Here is a 19,472-nt window from a genome sequence, read left to right on the forward strand (position 1 = left end):
AGAAGCCATAATGTACATTTTTGTCCCTCTCCAAAGCAGATTCCACTCTTGAAGTTTTTTAGGAGTATAATCTTTGTGGTTTTGTTCTACACCACGAATTACATACTTTCACAAATCCATTTTTTTTTATTGTGGGTTATCAAGATAAAATGGTGTTTCAGCTTATTGCATAGTGTTGTTTCACGCACGACGACTAGTGTGTTCACAATCATAAAGAAAGCAGAATTTTCCTAAATACAACTTCCTTCTCACAAAGATGAAATAACCAAACCCCACGCCTATCAGATTACAAAACGCAATGATCGCACATAAATGTCATTCAGTTCGGAAGCGTGTACCTGTCCTCAGAGATAATGCTGTCTTTACATGTAGAAATCCCTTACGGGGATTTTGCATTATCATTTAACAAGATCATACATGATATAGTCACTTACCTGACGGTTCCAACAGATTAATGTCTATTAAATCTAAACTGTCATTAGAAGCAGAAAACAAAGACTGAAACTCCATAGTGAAAATCGAGATGAATTTTAAGAAGGTGAGTAACAATGTTTAACACACTCAGTTGGTTTACCTCTTTATATTATAAAGTCACCTGAGGATTACATACATTTTAGACACAAAAAAAGAGACCGTTTCAGATTTGTTGTAGTTGTTGTTGTTTTTGTTTGGCAGTATAAACTCTACACAGTTCCAATCAGAAGAAGACAAGCTACAAAGTTCACAAATGAGTACCACAAATATACAGTATACCTGGAGGGCACAAACAATTGCAGACATCCATAAAGTATGACATCTTATTCAAAACAGCGCTCTTCTTTCTTGCAAAACCAGCGAAATTGCTAAATCGTTCAGTAGTTAAGACGTGTATTTTTAAGAAAACCTTTTTTTTTGTTACACAATACTCTAGGAAATGGGCATTCAAATAACTTGTATGCAAATATTGACCATAACTATAAATCACACATTGCATTGACAGAACACATGACCACATTTTGCAAAATGAAATCATTAAATGTAAAAAAGAGCATCAAGATAAAAGTAAAAAATATTCTATGAGGAGTCTAAAACAGAGGCCTTCATAAAGGGGCCATCATACATTTTCCAGTGTTTGAGATGTTCAGAGATACTTTAGCTCACGTTCCATGTGTCTACTGGACAATTCATAATGATTCATTAAAATACTCTCAACTACACACAAAGACTCAGTAGGTAAAAAAATAATAATGTTATATCCAAACCAAGCCCTCTTCCACTCTCTATCCACCTCACCTCTCCTCAGTCCTCGTTTTACCCTCATCCAATTGTACCAAACCTGCTGCTTAGAGACTCTAGAATCACTGTTTTGTTGGTACAGAGAAACACTGTATGTATACTGTATAAGTGTCTGTGACCATGTTCAAAAATTGCATAAACGTTTGTAAAACTGTCCCTGGGTGTTGCTCTGACACGCGGAGGACCCGACTCAAAGAACAGCAGTTTGTGAATCTGTTATTTGAAGTAAATAACAAGGCTCACCGCTTTGTTTAACAGTAGGGCCTGGGAAAAAATGACAGGGTTTTCCAACAACATAGTGATTCTAGAATGTTCCAGCTGTGCCACCTGAACAACAGTGTGCTTTTACTGAAAAAGATACAAAATACATATATATGCACAACAAAGAAACTTGTAAAGTCGTATACAAGCTTAAAGAAATCATTTTTGCACCCCATGTTCACTCATATTTTTGGTTTTAGGAAACAAGGTGAAAGCGGCAATGGATAGCAATATTGATAAATAACAACAACAACAAAAAAAAGATTAGCCTACAATTCTGGCCCTGCCCTTCAACTTTGACCTTTTTTTTGTTTAGCTCCTTGCTCTCTGAATTTAAATTGATAGTTCTCCCACAAAGTAAAATTTCCAGTATATCATAATTTACTCACCCTCATGTCATTTTTAATTTTCTATTTTTTTTTGTTTTTACAGTGAAAATCAGTGGGATCAAATTTGGTTCTGTACTCCATTGACTTTCATTACGTACAAAACCAGTTTTAAAAAAAAAAATCTTCATTTTTGTTCAACAGAAGAAAGTAAGTTATCTAGGTTTGGAATGATATGAGGATAAGTAAATGATAAGAGAAATTGTTGTTGTGTGAATTGCGGAAGCATAAAGCCTTGGGGTTTCACATAACTAAACAGAGAGCGAAAAATTTTAAGCTGTAAGAAAAGGCTAAAAGTGTTTCATTTGATATGTTTCTCTAAATATAAATAATGAAAAACTTAGTGATATTAATAGTGTCGGAAAAACTTCAAACAGAATAGCATATTGGGACAGTATTTTCATTATGATTTCTGCTCCGTGAGTAGAACATTTCCAATCAGCGTTTTAATCATCCAAAAGAATAGTGAAGTTGAGACTATATAAAAAAGTGAACTATTAATCCTTACAGGATGCATTTTAAAAAATAGACCTGTCCTCTTACTAACCCATGTGTAATAATTACAGAGTTAGGTTAAAGTCTTTGAACATGTTTGGGCTGTCGAATGGAATTCAGTGCAGTACAGAGTGAATGAGATGATTGAGTTAGTTCTGTAACTCTTCCTCAACTCTCAGACTTGAGCTGAATGGGTCCATGCATTCAGATATACGGTTTAAATGGGATTCTCACACACATGCTATTTCTTTTTTGCCACCTCTAGCTTTTGGTTATAGCTCAAAACATACAGGTGTATCTAAGGCGCTGAAAGGAACAGCTGGACCGTGTGTATAATGGCACATCCATATGCTCCATGCACATCACGGCCGAAGCGTATAGTGGTCTGTAGGGTTTGCTAATCAGTGTAATGGCATGTGTGCAGTTCGCAATCAAAAATGTACATAGTAAGTGCAGTTTGTAATGCAAAAAGAGGCGGTCCTGCACTAATTTAACAACACTAACAAACTAATCGACATAACCAGGGTGCAGCACAGCATCCAGTGTCCACAGTGAATTTTCTGCTTTGTTTTGAGTAGAAGAACTCCACATTTTCACAGAGTTGTACTACAAAGATTGGCTTGATTACGTAATCAGGACACAGTATGCAGCTTTATCAAAATAATGCCAGATTTACATTTATTGCCCCTCCCACTTCTAAACTGAAACCCACCCTCAGTTCAACATCATAGCCCCTCCCACAATCTTTCAAAAAAAGAAAACTGTACAGCTAAAAAGAATTCATCATCTCTTTTCTCCGTCTCCTCTCTTGTCCTCCATCATCATCATCCTCTAGGTGTCTGAAGATCTTGTTTTTACTTGTACCTTTTTTATCACTGTGAAAGAGGAAAGGTTGTTAATGAACACATACTATTTTGTCTGGCCATCAATTAGCTGCATAGAGAAATACCATTCTTGAGATTAAAGGATTTAAAGGTAATGTTTGGCCAAAAAATTAAAATTACCCCATTATTTCTTTTCCCTCAAGCCATCCTAGCTGTATACAACTTTCTTCAAATACAATTTGAGTTTCACATTTCATATTTTATATATTAATTTTATATATAAAAAATGTGTTGGCTAGTCCCAGCTTTATAATTTCAATGAATGGAGGTAGAGATTTTGAAACCTGAACAAGTGTATCCATCTATCATAAAAAGTGCTCCAGTCGACTCCGGAGGCTTTTTGAAATAAAGCAATGCTTTTGTTTAAGTAAAACGTCCAACATTTAAAACATCAGTGAGAATATGTTAGTCTTGCAAGACCCATGTTTTGTATAGAGCACAGAAAAACCAGTCTCCTCTGATATTTTGTACTTCTGTGTTTTGTTTTGCTCTGTTCTCTGTACTCACCGGAGCCTACATTACACCTACATCCTGTCCTCCTCTGGAACACCAATCTCTTGTGTATCCACAACAGTTAGTGGAAGTTAAGAGATTACTGCTCATAGTTTTAAATGTGGACATTTGTCTTACACAAACACATTAAATCACATCAGAAGACCTTTATTAACCCTTCGGAGAAGGAGTGACTTTTTTATTGAAGAAGGGATACACTTTTTGGGCTTCAAAATCTTGATCACCATTCACTGCCATAATAAGTATTTTTATTTAATATAACTCAGACTGTATTTGCCTGAACGAAGGAACTCATATATACCTAGGATGGCATGAGGGTGAGTAAATCATGAGGTCATTTTAGTTTTTTGGGTTAACTATGCCTTTAAGGATCACAGTGCAGGCCTTGTAGTGTGAATTATGAAAGTATGATAACTAAACAAGAGAGCAAAAGCTTTTAAGCAAAGTTTTTAATTTGATATGTTTCTCTAAATATAAATAATGTAAAACTTCACAGTGTTGGAAAAACGTCACATAGAATCGTATATTTGCACAGTAAGTTCATGACGGTTTATAACGTATAAAAATGTATATTTTTCTTACACAAGCACATTAATTCACATCAGAAGGCCTTTATTAACCCATAAGAGCCATATGAAGCACTTTTTATGATGAATGAATGCACTTTTTGGGCTGCAAAATCTCAACCACCATTCACTTGCATAATAAAGCATGGAAAAGCCAAGACATTTTTGTTGCACAATAAACAATTTTGGTATTGTGCTGTGTTGCCACTTGATGTAAAATCTCCTTAATCAAAATCAGCCATGATAAATTCCAACTTTGACCCCTCACCTGTTTTGCAATTGGGTCGTTTAGCAGAACAGCCCCTTCATTGCCTTTCTCATTGGACTTCATCTCCACCACAATACTACCTTTCTCTCCTCCAGAAGCCCTGGAAGGAGAAAGTGACAAAATTGATCAAACAAATAAATGGAAATGTGAACACATGACCTGCAAATGTTTGTTATCATGGTTCGTCCTACTCACACATCTTTCTTGTCCTTTTTCCCACAGCTCAGCTTGCCCTTCTTGCTAAGGAAGAAGAGCAGAGCAACCAGGATGAGAAGCAGCAGAACGCACACCACCACGGCGATCACGACCGCGCTGGAACCTCCCTGCTGTTTCTCCGCTGAGAAGATCGAACGACAAAAGAGTTGTTGAGAAGCTGAGGGTTATAGGTAAGTGTGAAATAGTGATGATCTTGGGTGGGAGAGGAAAAAAAAGGGAAAACAGAAGTGGAAGGGGTGGGGAGGAAGTAAACCAGAACAATAGAGCAAGTGTTCTTTTGTCTACATTAAAGCAAGTAAGCAAATAAGGTCACAGTTTGAGAAATAATATATACGAATACACACACGCAATCTCACAGCTGTAAACAAACAGACAATCACATGCGTACACATTTTTTCATTCTCACGAAAAGACAGAAAAGCAGCAGGGGTTATACAGACCTGTTTCAAACACAGGGTTTCCTTTGAGCAGCATTATGGGAAAGAGAAAGTTGAGTCCAGTTGAACAGCGCACAGGAAAAAAAAACTCTACCATTAACCCACATATACATACACACACACACACACACACAATGAGGCCAATCACCAAGATGAAGACAAACACGTAAACACGCTAAAAGTGACCGCACGAGCTAAACACTTGACAGCACACTCAGGGATGAATGGACGGCGGTATTAAGAGACAAACACCCAGACACAGAGAGGAAGGAAAGAGAGGAAAGTAAAATAGAACAGAATCCTTTATTGTCCCAAATAAGGGAAAAGTTAAAGGTGCAGCATCAACAAAATAGAGGACGGACATCATACAAAGATCACAAACGTAATACAATATACAATATACACAGTGTTTGGTAACAGTACATAATATACAGTGTAAAGGGCAGGAAAGGTAGATCACGGAGTATGTACAAGAAAGAGTCCTGAGAGGGAGAGGAGGAGCAGAGAGAGCTGGGACAAGTGTCTACCTCGGTTAGCAGCATTGGGATTTGATGATTTGTCTGGATCTGTACAGAGGAAATAAAAGAACAAGATTTAGTTTATGGGTAATATTTTGCATGTAACTCAGAGTCTTTGGAGATATGCTTTGGAGTAAATCTGAGTACAGTACATACAACAAGAAGTTTATATTATTATTCAGCAATGAGCATTAAATCAACTATGAAAGATTTCTATTTCAAATAGATGTTGTTACTTTTTTTTAATATTAACCTTTTTTGCAACCATTTTCAACTTGATAATAAGAACGTTCTTGAGCAATAATGAAGAATCTCAGCTCAAGCACATTCTGCACAGGTCAATTTCTTTAGAATTAGCATCAAGGTGAATGCTTTGACTTCTGATCAATTACGTAACGTAACTAAAGATTTCAATGAGAAACATCATTGCACATCTATTCATATTCATGAGCATAGTGTTTCTAGATATTGATGTCACAACCTTTAGCTCATAATCCCACTCTACAAAAAAAAAAAAAGATATTTAAGGTCAGGGCGACCAATTATGTTTTCGAAAATGTGCAGCATACAGTCATAGCACTCTGCGTAAGATATGGCATTCTACAATCCACGGTGCACTTGACCATTCATTTTCAGTTTATTAAATGAACTGGAAGCAATATCCATGATTTTTTAAATCTTCTTAACTTACTATTTGCCAAATTGTTTATAAAACTGCATTCTTATATAATTGAAATATCTGGTGGCTACTGGCTAAATAAACCATGCAACATAATGAGGTCATGTGACAATGTACAAAACCCTACTGCTGGTTTATGTGTACTAAACTTGAACAAACTGCAAGATAAGCCAATGTCCGATATTAAACCAGTGTTGGGTTGCCAATGGTTATTTTTAACCCAGTCAAATTTAGAGTGTAGTATTCCAGTCCTTAACATAGTCTGTAAGAGTAGGAAAGACTAACCTGATTTGATGGACACCTTGAAGCTCTTGCTGTCTCTTCCATTCTTGTTGTATGCTTCACAAATCACACCATCCTTTAGAACCGCAGCCGAGGCCTCAAGAGTGACTGTGCTGATAAACTTATTCCCAATTACTGTCACTGACTACACACAGACACACAGATGAATATACAATGAATGAGTTTTCTGATTTAAATATCAGACCTGATTTATTTAAAGCACATTCACGCACCTCTTTTCCAGAAGGTGTCCAGGTGAACTGTGGAGCAGGATACCCAAGAACAGAGCAGTTGAGGGTGACCATCCCTCCTTCCTTATCAACAAAACCATGTTGTGGAGCAGCAATCTCAGGTGCACCTTAAAGTCAAAAACATGTTTATTATCACTGCCAGTATTTAAGTTTGTTAACTTGTCTTTGAGTTGTAAATTCTATTGTCAGCTGATGATGAGGATTCTAAATTAAACCTCCCACCATATCTTAACAAGTTTAACCTTTCTGAGGATTCGGTAAAACATCATATTCATCAGATATTATATTACTTGTGTTCAGACCAAAGAGAGAATTTACAGACCATGTTATGAATGCCTCACAATCCTTTCTTGGAAACCAGGAAAAGATGTGAACTACTCCCATACATACTACAAATGCCATGTAGGCACAGAACAAAACCAGGAAATCAACTATAGAATGAAAGTTTTTCCGATGGCACAGATAAGGTACATGAGTACATATACAGAATGGCTCGTATTGCAGGGCGACAAAGTATTTAAAAGCTTGTGTTTTATTAAAGGGATTCATTCAACATTGCTAGTGGCCTTGGAAATATACCTCCATTTAGCATTTCTGGAAATTAAACCAAATGAAACTCTGAGATGAATCACAACATTTGATTTGAAGCATTTTGCTTTCATCGATTGAATTTCATCGATTTCTCCCCTTTTAACAATCCTAGGTTCCGACTGTCTTGGCGGACTCCACACAAACTATAAAAGCAAAATGGTTACATCTAGGATTTTTTTTCCCCCATGTCTGTGTTCTCTCACATTTTGAAGATCTTATAAGATTAAAAAATCTTTTAGTGCGTACCCAGCCTAAGCTACTACATCTTAGGTTCACTAAAACTCTTTACACATTCAGGAATTAGGAAGCAGTTGGATGGACATGATTGGCTTAATTAAAGTCTGGCACCTTATTTGTTATTTTTTTTACATCCTAAGTTGGGGGTGTATAAATTCAATTTGTATGGTGGAAGCAAATTGTTATGGATCATAATAAGCTGTAAATGTGAATGTTGACAGTGCCATTTAGCTTGTAAGAATTTTGTTTACTGCCAGACAACCCAACTCATTTAGCTGGTTTATGAGCAGACTAACATTTCCCATCATCCTCTATGGCAGCAGGAGAATGATAAAACACGCAGATCAGCATCAATTACACACCTAATGTGGATTCTTTACTCTTCATTAGGGTGCATTAGTGCTAAAAAGCTTCCTGACTTGGGAATTAAAAAAAGAGAGATGGATATGAAACTGAAAGAAAATTACTTGAAATGACACGAGTGCACATCATATGGTAATTATGATTTGAAAGAAGGAAATTCCGAGGAGAATGTCGAGAACGCAGCATCTGTTCTCATTTGCTTGGTAAGACAGACTTCACAATTATAGATGACTTACGACCTGACATATTGAGCAGTAACGCACCATCATTTAACAACCTAAGCAAAAAACAAACACACTTGACTATTTTCTCTTGGCATTGTACTCCTACCTGTATCCAAACATAATATCCACACTACGGAAAGCAGCTGGTATAACAACAGAGTTTGTTGACAGCCCATAGTTTAGTTCTATCTGTTGAATGCAAGCTGTTTTGATACTGATGACAGCTTGCACTCACACTTTGCACTGATAATACTTATGTTATGATACTATAAAGCTGTGTGTGTCTGTGTTTGCACTTTAGTACCTGTGACTGTAAGGGTGACATTGGCTTGTTTTCGGAGACCAGGCACTGAAGGTACAGCTCCGACACATAAATACACACCAGCGTCAGCCAGAGTTACTGACTGGAGAGTCAACACACCCATCTGGGACAGCTCCTTTGAGTCCTATGGTGCACAGTGAGATCAATTGAGATGTCAAGTCAAGTCAATTAAGTTTTCCATTTCCATTGTTTTACTCAATCTTGTGTGGTTCCAAACCTATTAGGCTTTGTTTCATCTTCGAAACACAAATTAAGATAATATAAATGGTTTCTTTGCCTCCACTGAAGGTCCAGGTAACAAAAAATGTAAAGATCTGAAAAAGTTATTAAGTCATAGAAGCATTTAAGCCTTTTGAAGCTTGTTTGTTTGTTCGTTCTAGTGCATGAAGCATGACACAATCTTTTATGTTTTCCATATGTGATGCACTCTATGTATGTGTGTTTATATGTGCATATAATTCTAAATGAAATATATTCATTATATTAAGCCACCATATGTCATCCCAAGACTTGAGTTAAACCACTTGAACCATCTGGATTTATTACAGACTTTTGGCCTTATTGGATGTTGGCTAACTGCACTTTCAATGGGAGAAGATCCTATTGGTTTGGATTGACAAGAGAGTAAGAAAATGAAAGCAGAATATTCAGCTGTAGAAGAACAACCCTTAAAAATTCCAAAGGTGGACACAGCATAGAACCATGATTAAAACTAAAATAACATTATTCAGAAAAAAACACACCAGAGAGAAACGTCACAGTGGACAAAAAAAAAAGAGGGTAAAAATTGGGGTAGGGATGGAGGCTTGCTGAGATCGATACATGCCTTTCTCCACTGCAGGGTGTATTCATCAGAGGACTTGGTCTTACACTGAAGCTCCACGGTATCTCCTTTAGAAGCAACCAGTGGGCCTTCTGGGGACACTGCCACAGGGTCAAGATCTGACAGAGTGACAAAAGAATGAATATAGCTCAGAGGAAAAATCAATTTAAACCTGAAATAAACAACTGATCCATTGCTAAGCACAACCCTAAAACTTTATAGACCAATCTTAACTTAGAAAATGTTCTAAGTTAAAAAGAAATGTTACCAGAATGACATCATTTAATTGACATATTAATAGAGATTACTGTATTGTTGAAATAACTACACTGTGAAAAAATGCAACTGCACAGTTTCCCGTTTTCTCAGAGTCTCAAACACAAAAAATGCTATTTTCTTAAAACTACAAAAAAAAACTTGCTCCCAGAATGCATAAATTATGCAGTTACTGTTATAGGATTGTTGTTTTGCTGATTGCAGATTTCAGTATAATTTTTGTCAAAGATAATGTTGCCTAATTATTAGACTAACTTATCCATTAATGTTTGTCATTTGTAAACTTATAAAAAGCAGCAAGTTACCTTGAAATTTTAAGTTTACAATGTTAAAGTGAATGTGTTACAAAAAACATTCATTTGTAGTTGCTTTTAAATAGCAGTGTTACCTAAAAAGTTAGATCTTTTTTAAAAAACAAAAATCTAAGAAAAAGTAAAATAAAATAGAATAATAGAAAATACTTAAAACAACAACAACAACAACAACAAAACCTAGGTTTAAAATGACAAATGTTGCCTTGGATACTATACAAAATAGGTTTAAGTACTAAAATAAAAATATGTTTAAAGTCCATAAAATGCTAAAACTAAATACAAAACAGCCAAATAAAATCTTAATTTAAAATATGAACAATATATACAATACAATTTTTTTTTTTTTTTTTGCCATAATTTAAATATGTGCCATCGCCACAGTATTTCACGTTTGTCCCTGAAGTCTCTTTTTCATTCCACTGAGATGGTCTTTTCTAAATTAGCACTGGTAATGAAGGAGGTCAGCGGTTTACAAAGGATCAGTTATGTTTCATTTAGCAACTCGTTCAGTTAATTATATTAAGTGCCTGGGACTGATACTTACAGTGTACATTTAAGCTTAGAGTTTTGGAAAGGTCGACATCGTCTTCAGCATCAAAATCCAGAGCTTCACACTTATAGCTTCCTTCATCCTTTCGAGTGACGCTCTTCACTTTTAGCATTCCATTTAATCCTTCCAGTTTTACGTCCTTATGAGGGAGTATGTTAATACATGAGTAAGAATAATATCGTCAGCAAAATCATTTGGTTGTGATTTGACACGAAAAGTCTCTCACCTCTTTATAAAATTCAAACTCTGGCTGAGGGTTTCCATCAGTCTCACACTCCATGACCACATCGTCCCCCTCTTTCACTGGCCCCTGGTTCTTCAGTTTGAAGTAAACCGTCTCTGTCGAATCTGATTGGAGGAGAGCACAGGATGAGGAATCTGAGGCAAAAGGGTGTACTTTTGACACATTGTGAGTGTGTGCACGTCGGACTCACAGAGCAGCGAGAGGCTGAACTTATCGGAGCTCTCCTGTTTGATCTGGTTGTTTGGCATGGTGTACTCCACCGTGCAGTGGAAGACTGATTTAGCATCGGCTTTAACCAGCTTCATGAACAGCGTGCTGGTCATGGTGTGCAGGCCTGAGGCTTCTTTCACCAGACTAGGTATCATATATACAGCTGAGAAAGAGAGAACCGAGATGAACTTCACTGTAAGATGTCTACAGGTCTGTGTAGAGTTGTGAAATGCTACTATGCTAATTTAAAAAAAAAACATTATATATGTATATATTCTGAAAGGTACTGAATACATTTCTGTATGACTTGTATTTGAAAGTATTAAATATTAAATAATATTATATTTTAGAATTTTATTTTAACCGCTTTAATAACCGCTTTCTATTTTAATATATTTCAAATGTAATTTGTGCTGCTTAAAATTATTTGTGGAATTTGTAATTCATTTTTTCCAGGATTCTTTGATTAATAGAAAGTTTAAGATAACAGTGTTTATTTGAAACATATGCTATATATATATATATATATATATATATATATATATATATATATATATATACACATATACATATATATATATATATATATATAGCACTTTTCTGATTCTGCACTTACTATCCTTTTGGTCCTTTACTTCAGGCAGAGGGGTGGCATCTTTAAACCAGATAATACGAGGCTCAGGGTAACCATTCCTACTGATGCATTTGCCCACCTAAACAAAATTATTGTAATCATGCACAAAATGAATTTACATTTAAAGGCTCACAGTTCTCATAAACAGATATGAACATATGCAATACTCACTTCAGCAGAGGTGGTAGTTTTGGGACTGACGGTAATAGCCTGATTATTTCCTGTAATTATTGGCTTCTCTGGAGCAACTGGAATAGGAACAGAGAAGTTCATGAGTAACTTAAATCAAGTCAGAGATACGGTTTCCTAAACAACCGGCCATATAAATACAAACACGTTGAGGTTGAAAGTCACTGAAAGAATCATAACTGGCTGAACTATACTGAATGTATACCCAGGATGCCTTGCTAGAATGCTCCTCTTCATCATTTAATCATTATTTTATGTATAACTGCTGCCACAATCAATAATGGTACGCTCAAAGTTTTATTTTTTTAATTTTTTATGAAATTCAGTTTACCACCAGCTGTCTGTGGGCGGTAGTAGCGTAACGTTAAATGTGCCAGGTAAATTGTACTGAATTTTGTGAATAAAGTATAATATGATGAGCCTAATTTGCATACAATGTTTTTTTTGTGCTGAAAATAATGACATTCACTAAATTTAAATGTTTTCACAAGCTAAAACCAGATTGCAGCTAGTTAGCGAATAACAATCAGGCTTTTGCACTCAATTTTCCCCCGAATTTAACAAACAGAAATATTAATAATAGTTACATATATAAAAAAGCCATGCATTAACATTATGGCACTTTCAATTCCCTTTTCAAATCGAGCTGCAAGCTCTCCCCCACCCACCAATTCACACGCAAGGTCACCGTATCACTGCTCCCAGCTGTCATCTGGTACAAAAATAAACTGAATCATTTTTAATAACATTAGCAGTCATGCCATTCTTCCAAGAGCGCTTAGTTTCTCAGTCTCTCTTCTTCCTGCATGATTTTTCTCAACTAAAGCATTTCTCTCACGTTTTAATATTTCTCAAAATGTGTTTGAAAGACACTTTAAAAGCAGCAGAGAACATGTGTGAGATTGCGTGGAGATGGATGTCTCTTTTTCTCTCTACATAAGGACATGTCCCTCTGGTGCAGCCATTAGCCATGAAGCAGGCAGCAGCATTTGTCTCCAGGGAAGAGATGCCATTGTTTTCCAGTCCCCCTGCTCTCATTCACAATTATTACAGCCATTACTGCCTCTCTCACTCCATGCAGTCTGGGGTGGAACAGTAAACAAAGAGTTTTCTCTGGTCTGCACACACACACACACACACACACACACACACACACACACACACACACACACACTATCCCACGCAGCCTACGCCCTCCTACACACAAACAGTTGTCTAATTTTTCATAAAGCGTCCCCATCAGTGACCCCATCACACACAGATGGGGGAGGGTCTCTAAAGAAATAATGAACTGCTGAGCAGGGGTCAAAATATTCAATACAGTACAATGCAGGCTAATTAGAGAGATGCAATGTGATCTTAAAAGAAGTCTAGAAACTGTGCTAAATTAAATATTCTATAAATAATTATATAAATACACCATGTACCCTGACTAAGGTTTGTAATATATAATTTGCTGTTACATCACCTTTTATAGTAAACCCAAGGTTTATTCTATGAAATAAATAACACTTTAGGAAAACACACACCAATACTGCATTTATTTGATCAAAAATTCAGAACAAAAGTGATAATATTCATATTATGAAATTATATTAGATTTTTAAAAACAATTTTTTAAATGTAAATGTTGTTCCTGTGATAGCAAGAAATCCTTCTAATAGGTGGTGCTCAAGAAATATTTCTCATTATCAATGTTGAATAAATATGTTGCTAAATAAAAGAAATCTCATAAAAAACAATTTATTTAAAAAAGAACAAATAGATTGTAACATTATAAATATCAATCAAAAGTATGCCGGCTCAATACAAATATTAATGCATTTAAAAAAACGTACTGACTTGATTTTTTTACTAGAAATTTTACAGTTGACTGCAATTTTTTACAGTTCTAAAAAACAATGTCATCTGACATCTATTTTAGTTTCTACATTATTTAGAACACACAGGGAACATGTGCAGAACCTCTAGGTTGACAGTTTACATCTTACTTCTGTGCCAGAACCTAATTTCAGCAATACACAAACATGCAGCCTCTTCAGAAAACACACCTCACCTCATCACCACTAATTAAATGTTCCCGCCTTAAATGTTTTCTCATTGTAAGACCAGACTCCCGATGCTTTGCATCTGATTTGGGATCAGTTAAGCAAGGACAGGGACCTCTGCTCTCAGGTCAGCGGTCATTAGTGTAATGCTTAATGCACATGGAGCTCTTGGCTCTCATAACCCTTAAAATGACATCCATCAAACATGACAAGTGCAATCACTCTATTAATCAATAGTGTCAAATGCAATCTGTACAGCTATAATTGACCCAGGGCAAACTCACAAACAACACCCAAGGCTAATGAATAGGGGTAAAAGTGGCTGGCCATATGTCTCATTTACTTCATGGAAATCAGAGAGGAGTGGACAACATGGAGGAAAGAAACAGAATATGTACTAATTTTCAGTCAGACTTACAGAAAACCTTGATCTGGGTCTTATCTTCAGAGAACCCTAAAGCTCCTGCGGACACTTGGCAGATGTAGACTCTCTCATCTTCCACCATGACTGGGGAGATGGTGATGGACAGGTCTTCTCCCATGGTTAAGCGATCTGTCATTGTTGTGCCTGAATCAACACCAAAACCTTGTGGAGACTTGAAAGCAATTTGCTTTCTTGCACCTGCAACCTCCTGAGGACGACGGAAACATATATTCATCAGTGTAGTATAGCATTTTACATGTAAAACCCAAATAAAAACGGTATACACTCATTAAAAAAAGTCATTTGTGTTACTTACAATCAACCACTGGACCACAATGGCAGAGCCCGGTGCAGATGTGGTATAGCTGCAATGCAGTTTAGCTGTCTCCCCTTTAATCACTTCCACCTCTGGAGTCACCTTGACCGTGACCGAAGCCAGACATACTGTAAAGAAAAGGGAAAAGAGACAAAAAGTTACATATGTGATAGCAATGATGGCTATTTCACTGGACAGTTGGAGTTGGTTTTGGCGGGAAGGATCGAGGGCTAGACAGGCGGCAGTGAACAACACTCATAATAATTTGCCAGACGGCTTTTCACTGCAGCAGCCTCGGAGTCACACGCAGTGAGAAATGATCCACACGCTGTGAGTCTGAAACAGCCATTGTGTTCCCGCTGCCTCCAAACATGAAGCCCAGCTGCACAGAACCAGGTGCAAGAGAGAAAGAAAAAAAAGACTGCCGATAACCCTTTGCGGGAAGTAGGAGCTTGTTATGGAGTCCACAGCGGGACTGGGTGATATATTTAATAAATCAGTATATTTTCAATGATTCTGAAGACAACAAATTAGGAAGCAACATAAATATTTAACAGAGTTTAAAGCATCTTTTATTTCTCCTTTAAGATCTTTGCACATGTGTGTGTGAATAGCCGGATGTCACTTATTTTAAAGTGTACCATATTTCCTAAGTTCGAAGAAGAAATATCTTCTGTTAAATCTTTTGTTTACTAACACTTTTGATCAATGAATGCATGCATGCTGTAGAAAAAAAATAGAATATAAGTAACAGTTCCTCTGATCGTAAAACAAAAAAATGCTAAATATAATATGGCACATTTTTATGCGACCCAACAAACTGACTCATACTAAGTTATGTTTTTCAAAACACTTCCAATCTCAGACTACTTTTGAGTGTGTAATGAAACCCATATTAAGAGTCCTTTTGTGTGTATTTGTAATATGAGCATGGAGCTGCCTTGTTTAGATAGATCATAGGAGTAGTGTGGCATCCAGACAGACAATAATCTCCTCTAGGATCCTCCCTCTTCCCTAGATGCCTCTGGCTGATAGACAACACACAATCACACCCGCTAACAGATTCTCATGACTTCCACAGAACCCAAACAAACAACTCATGACCACTGTACTGTTTTACAGAACAACAGATTTTTTTTTAGTAGAAGTGGGAATTAGCTCCACAGGAATTAAATGAGTTGATATGGACAGCACACAACATATAGCAAAAAAAATGTGTATATGCACCATAGAGTTTTTGTGACATTCCTCTGGTGATTGACAGAGAACGCTTCAGAGACCTCAGCATGTAATAGTGGGGTCAAAGGTCAGTATGTGTTGACATTCACAGAGCACAACGTTCTGTCTCCCATACATCCTCTGTAGTCTACAGTACACTCAAAAACAGCACTCTTGTCTTTTTCCACTTCCTTTTGCATTTTAACCCTTGATTTTACTTAATCTCAATCGCTTTCTATAAAGCCCTGTCTGAAACCGGCAGCCTTAGCAGTCCATTTAGTTCTGACGTATTACATAATAGACGGTGTTGTAATATCCGCTGTGAGATATCGCAAGTCTCAAGGCAGAGGCCATCGCAATGTGTCAAGTCGCTCTGTCAATTCTCTGTCGCTACGTTTTTTTAGGAAGTTTAAGTGAAGGTCATTTTAATTTCTACTTACTTTTTATTCATTATCTAATTAATACCAGTACATAATAGTTAACAATTCTGAAATAAAGGACTTTTCATTTTGGGTTTCTCAGCAAATTTCCTATGTAATTTGATTGACTCTATTTAATAAATCATATAATACATTGAATTATCTTTTTAATTGATTGACTGGTTTGTAGCTCTAAGACACACCATTTTATGCTCATAAAAGAGTATTACACTGTATTGCTCTGGAAACCTGTGTTAAAACAAGCTTTATTTTTGCAGTTCTGTTTGGCTCATCATTGTTTGATGAGGCCATGTACACGTCCACATGGCAGGAAAAAAAAGAGCCAGATGGTCAGAACTATCCATTAGAAACTCATTTATTAAAAAAATACAATATCACCAGAGGTTTTTGGCCATCACTAAGACACTATTACATTGTATTTATAATTGTCTATACAGTTGTAAGATTTATTTTATTTCAATTACTTATATTGGAACTTAAAGTAACACTAAATGAAAGTGAATGCAATTAGCTGTAATAAAACAAGCTTAGTTTTAAAAGCAATTTATTTTATTTCAAATAATGAAAAAAACGATGGCTTTAGTATAATAACTCTGAATATCAAATAATACCTTGTTTGGTTTGTAATTATTATCCAGTCAAAACTGGAATCCACTGAAGGTATTCTCTGAATATATATTTTTGTTCAACAAAAGAAAGTCATACAGGATTGGAATACTATGAAGGTGTAAATTATATTATAAATGTAATATATATAAATGTAATATTTAGGTGAGCCATCTCTTTAATAATATCTGTTTAAAACTCTCAACCTCTGTTCTACTTTTCTTTTTATTCTCACGACTTAGATATGATCAATATTACTTATCCGCTCGCCTTTTCTGCCTAGGGGAGCAGCTGGACAGACAGAGGGGCAATTAAGGGGCAATTAGTGCCTCCTCTGTTCAATCTCCACCTCAGCAGGGGCTGGATGGGTGCGGTCAAGGGCACGTGCGGGTGGGTGCAAGCGATAGCGAGTGGTATAATCGGATTTACAGAAAGAAAGAGAGTGCGTGTGATGACCGGCGAGAGAAGCAGATGGACAGGAGACGTTCTGACTGTGAGCAGCAGACACATCGACAGACACTCACACTGAGAGGATACCGTACACACACTCACACACACACACTGAGTATTTATGAAGCGCATCAGGTCGCTGCACTCAGAAAACTCAAGGCAGTTTTCAGACGGATGGATCTTTTCAGTACCACCAATTTCTGGCAAGAGCGTTACAGACAGAACTGGGCCAGTCAGCTTCAGAAAGACAGAGAGCTGCCATAGCCAAGTCTGCCCCAAGTTCTGCCCCAAAGTGTTAACTGAGTAACTGAACTGTCCCACACACACAGAGATGGAGAACAGACGATGCTGTGAAAAGAGCTAGCTGCCTCTTCACTTCAACTTCTAATGTGTTTTCTATTTCTTTCTCTTCTTAGTATTTTCTAAAAAAAAAGGAAAGGGAAAAAAAAATCACCACGTGTGTTGTTATACAACACTTGTCCTCGTTTGTGTGTTCCAGACAAGACTGTCAATCTGTATATCAGAGGTAGTTATTTTTCAATGACACAGGTTACATCATTACACCAGTATAACCTCATTTTGAGAGTCACTGAATCATTCATTCAAAGGATTCTGTTGATGAGTGAATCATTGAATAATTTAGTCGACTGATTCAATACAATTTAAGTTCACCGTTAAAAAATACATACAATACTTTTTTATATAATAGAATGTTGCAGTATTTGATTTGATGTACATCATCATTTTTTTTTTATTAGCATGCCCTCTAATCACAAATCAAATCAGAATATTAACATTCACTTCAGATATTAGTAGCAACTAAGTCTTTTTTGTAAGTTTCGTTTAAAATTGTAAAATTTACAGGTTTACATTTACAGAATTATTCTGGCAACTACTAAAATAGATATTTTAAACAGCGTACTTCAGCATCTTGTTTATGCTCGGTTCAAATATTAATGTTATTCGCACAAAGCGTACATTTAATGGTTAATTTGTCCAAGTGATAGTGGGCAGAGTCGGTGCCATTTTTTAATCTAACAATGTTCCCTCCCCTATATTTTATAACCCACTTCCATTAATGTTCTGGCTGGTGTCACACAAGCGCATACAGAGGGACTGATGTATTATAGAGATGAATGGTGTGCATACAGTACCTTTCCACTGAGCAGACATAATGTACACTCATACAAACACACACAGATCTGACAGGCGGAAAGGTGATCGCTCCCTCATGGCCAACAGCTTCAAATGTAAACTCGGTTTTCCATTAACACTCTGTCATTATCGGTCCTTTCTCTGAGCGCTCGAACAGCACGTTTGAGTCTGGCACACTCATTAAAGCTATGCTGTGGAAAAAACTATGTATTAACAACGATGAGTTTAGAAGTACTGCATGTTTGGATGCTCCACACACAGGTTATAAAAGAGATAATAGTGTTTCTAGTGAGGGCGCATTTGACATGTGGGGTGCGTGAGTGTGTGTGCTTGGATACAAAACCAAAGACTGTCATGAGAGCTCTGTGGCTGATCTAAATCATAGCACAAAAGAGTCACATAAACAGAAACATTGCTGCCCACAAAGTACAGTATAAATAATAGTTAAGCTAATAATGCTCTAAAAGCGTCTTCACTCTGCTACAGTATTTCTATAGCTGCTTGGCCGCTTTCAATTTGCTTTTATTTTCAAAATAAATCTTGACCTTTTACGCCTTTCATTTTAGAATGACATCCTTTATTACCGTCAGTCCTCAAAATAACCTCCCAGGTCCAAGGAGAACGAATGGATGAAGCTGTCTGTCTAACTTCTTGTGACAGCGGTTCAGCACAGATGAGCAGTCTCATTAAATACAAAGTTTCTGTTTAAAAACTGCCTCTGCTTGTCATTAACACAACCGGAGAATACAAAAAACACCAGACTGAAATCAGCCCTTGAGAGTAGTCGTGATGTAATGCACAGCAAAA

At 36.6% G+C, this 19,472-nt stretch overlaps 1 protein-coding gene across 2 annotated transcripts in view; it reads right to left on the reverse strand.

Annotated features, from left to right (window-relative positions):
- Positions 1-635: 635 nt before the first annotated feature.
- Positions 636-19,472, reverse strand: part of bcam (basal cell adhesion molecule (Lutheran blood group)) — a 45,385-nt gene continuing 26,548 nt past the window's right edge. The window contains exons 2-17 of one of the 2 annotated variants that reach the window (XM_043260915.1): positions 14,797-14,924; positions 14,475-14,688; positions 11,991-12,067; positions 11,802-11,898; positions 11,166-11,348; positions 10,958-11,079; positions 10,726-10,870; positions 9,595-9,710; positions 8,751-8,892; positions 7,014-7,138; positions 6,784-6,925; positions 5,829-5,867; positions 5,305-5,325; positions 4,844-4,985; positions 4,649-4,748; positions 636-3,292 (exon numbers count right to left, since the gene is read on the reverse strand). In XM_043260915.1, coding sequence (XP_043116850.1) covers positions 3,290-3,292; positions 4,649-4,748; positions 4,844-4,985; positions 5,305-5,325; positions 5,829-5,867; positions 6,784-6,925; positions 7,014-7,138; positions 8,751-8,892; positions 9,595-9,710; positions 10,726-10,870; positions 10,958-11,079; positions 11,166-11,348; positions 11,802-11,898; positions 11,991-12,067; positions 14,475-14,688; positions 14,797-14,924 — 1,796 coding nt within the window. In that variant the 3' untranslated portion in view covers positions 636-3,289. The remainder of the gene's footprint in view (positions 3,293-4,648; positions 4,749-4,843; positions 4,986-5,304; positions 5,326-5,828; positions 5,868-6,783; positions 6,926-7,013; positions 7,139-8,750; positions 8,893-9,594; positions 9,711-10,725; positions 10,871-10,957; positions 11,080-11,165; positions 11,349-11,801; positions 11,899-11,990; positions 12,068-14,474; positions 14,689-14,796; positions 14,925-19,472) is intronic. The other variant, XM_043260916.1, reaches the window with a different exon arrangement.

The sequence above is a fragment of the Puntigrus tetrazona genome, chromosome 16 (genome assembly GCF_018831695.1).
Source record: "Puntigrus tetrazona isolate hp1 chromosome 16, ASM1883169v1, whole genome shotgun sequence".
In the NCBI taxonomy this organism is placed as follows: domain Eukaryota; kingdom Metazoa; phylum Chordata; class Actinopteri; order Cypriniformes; family Cyprinidae; genus Puntigrus; species Puntigrus tetrazona.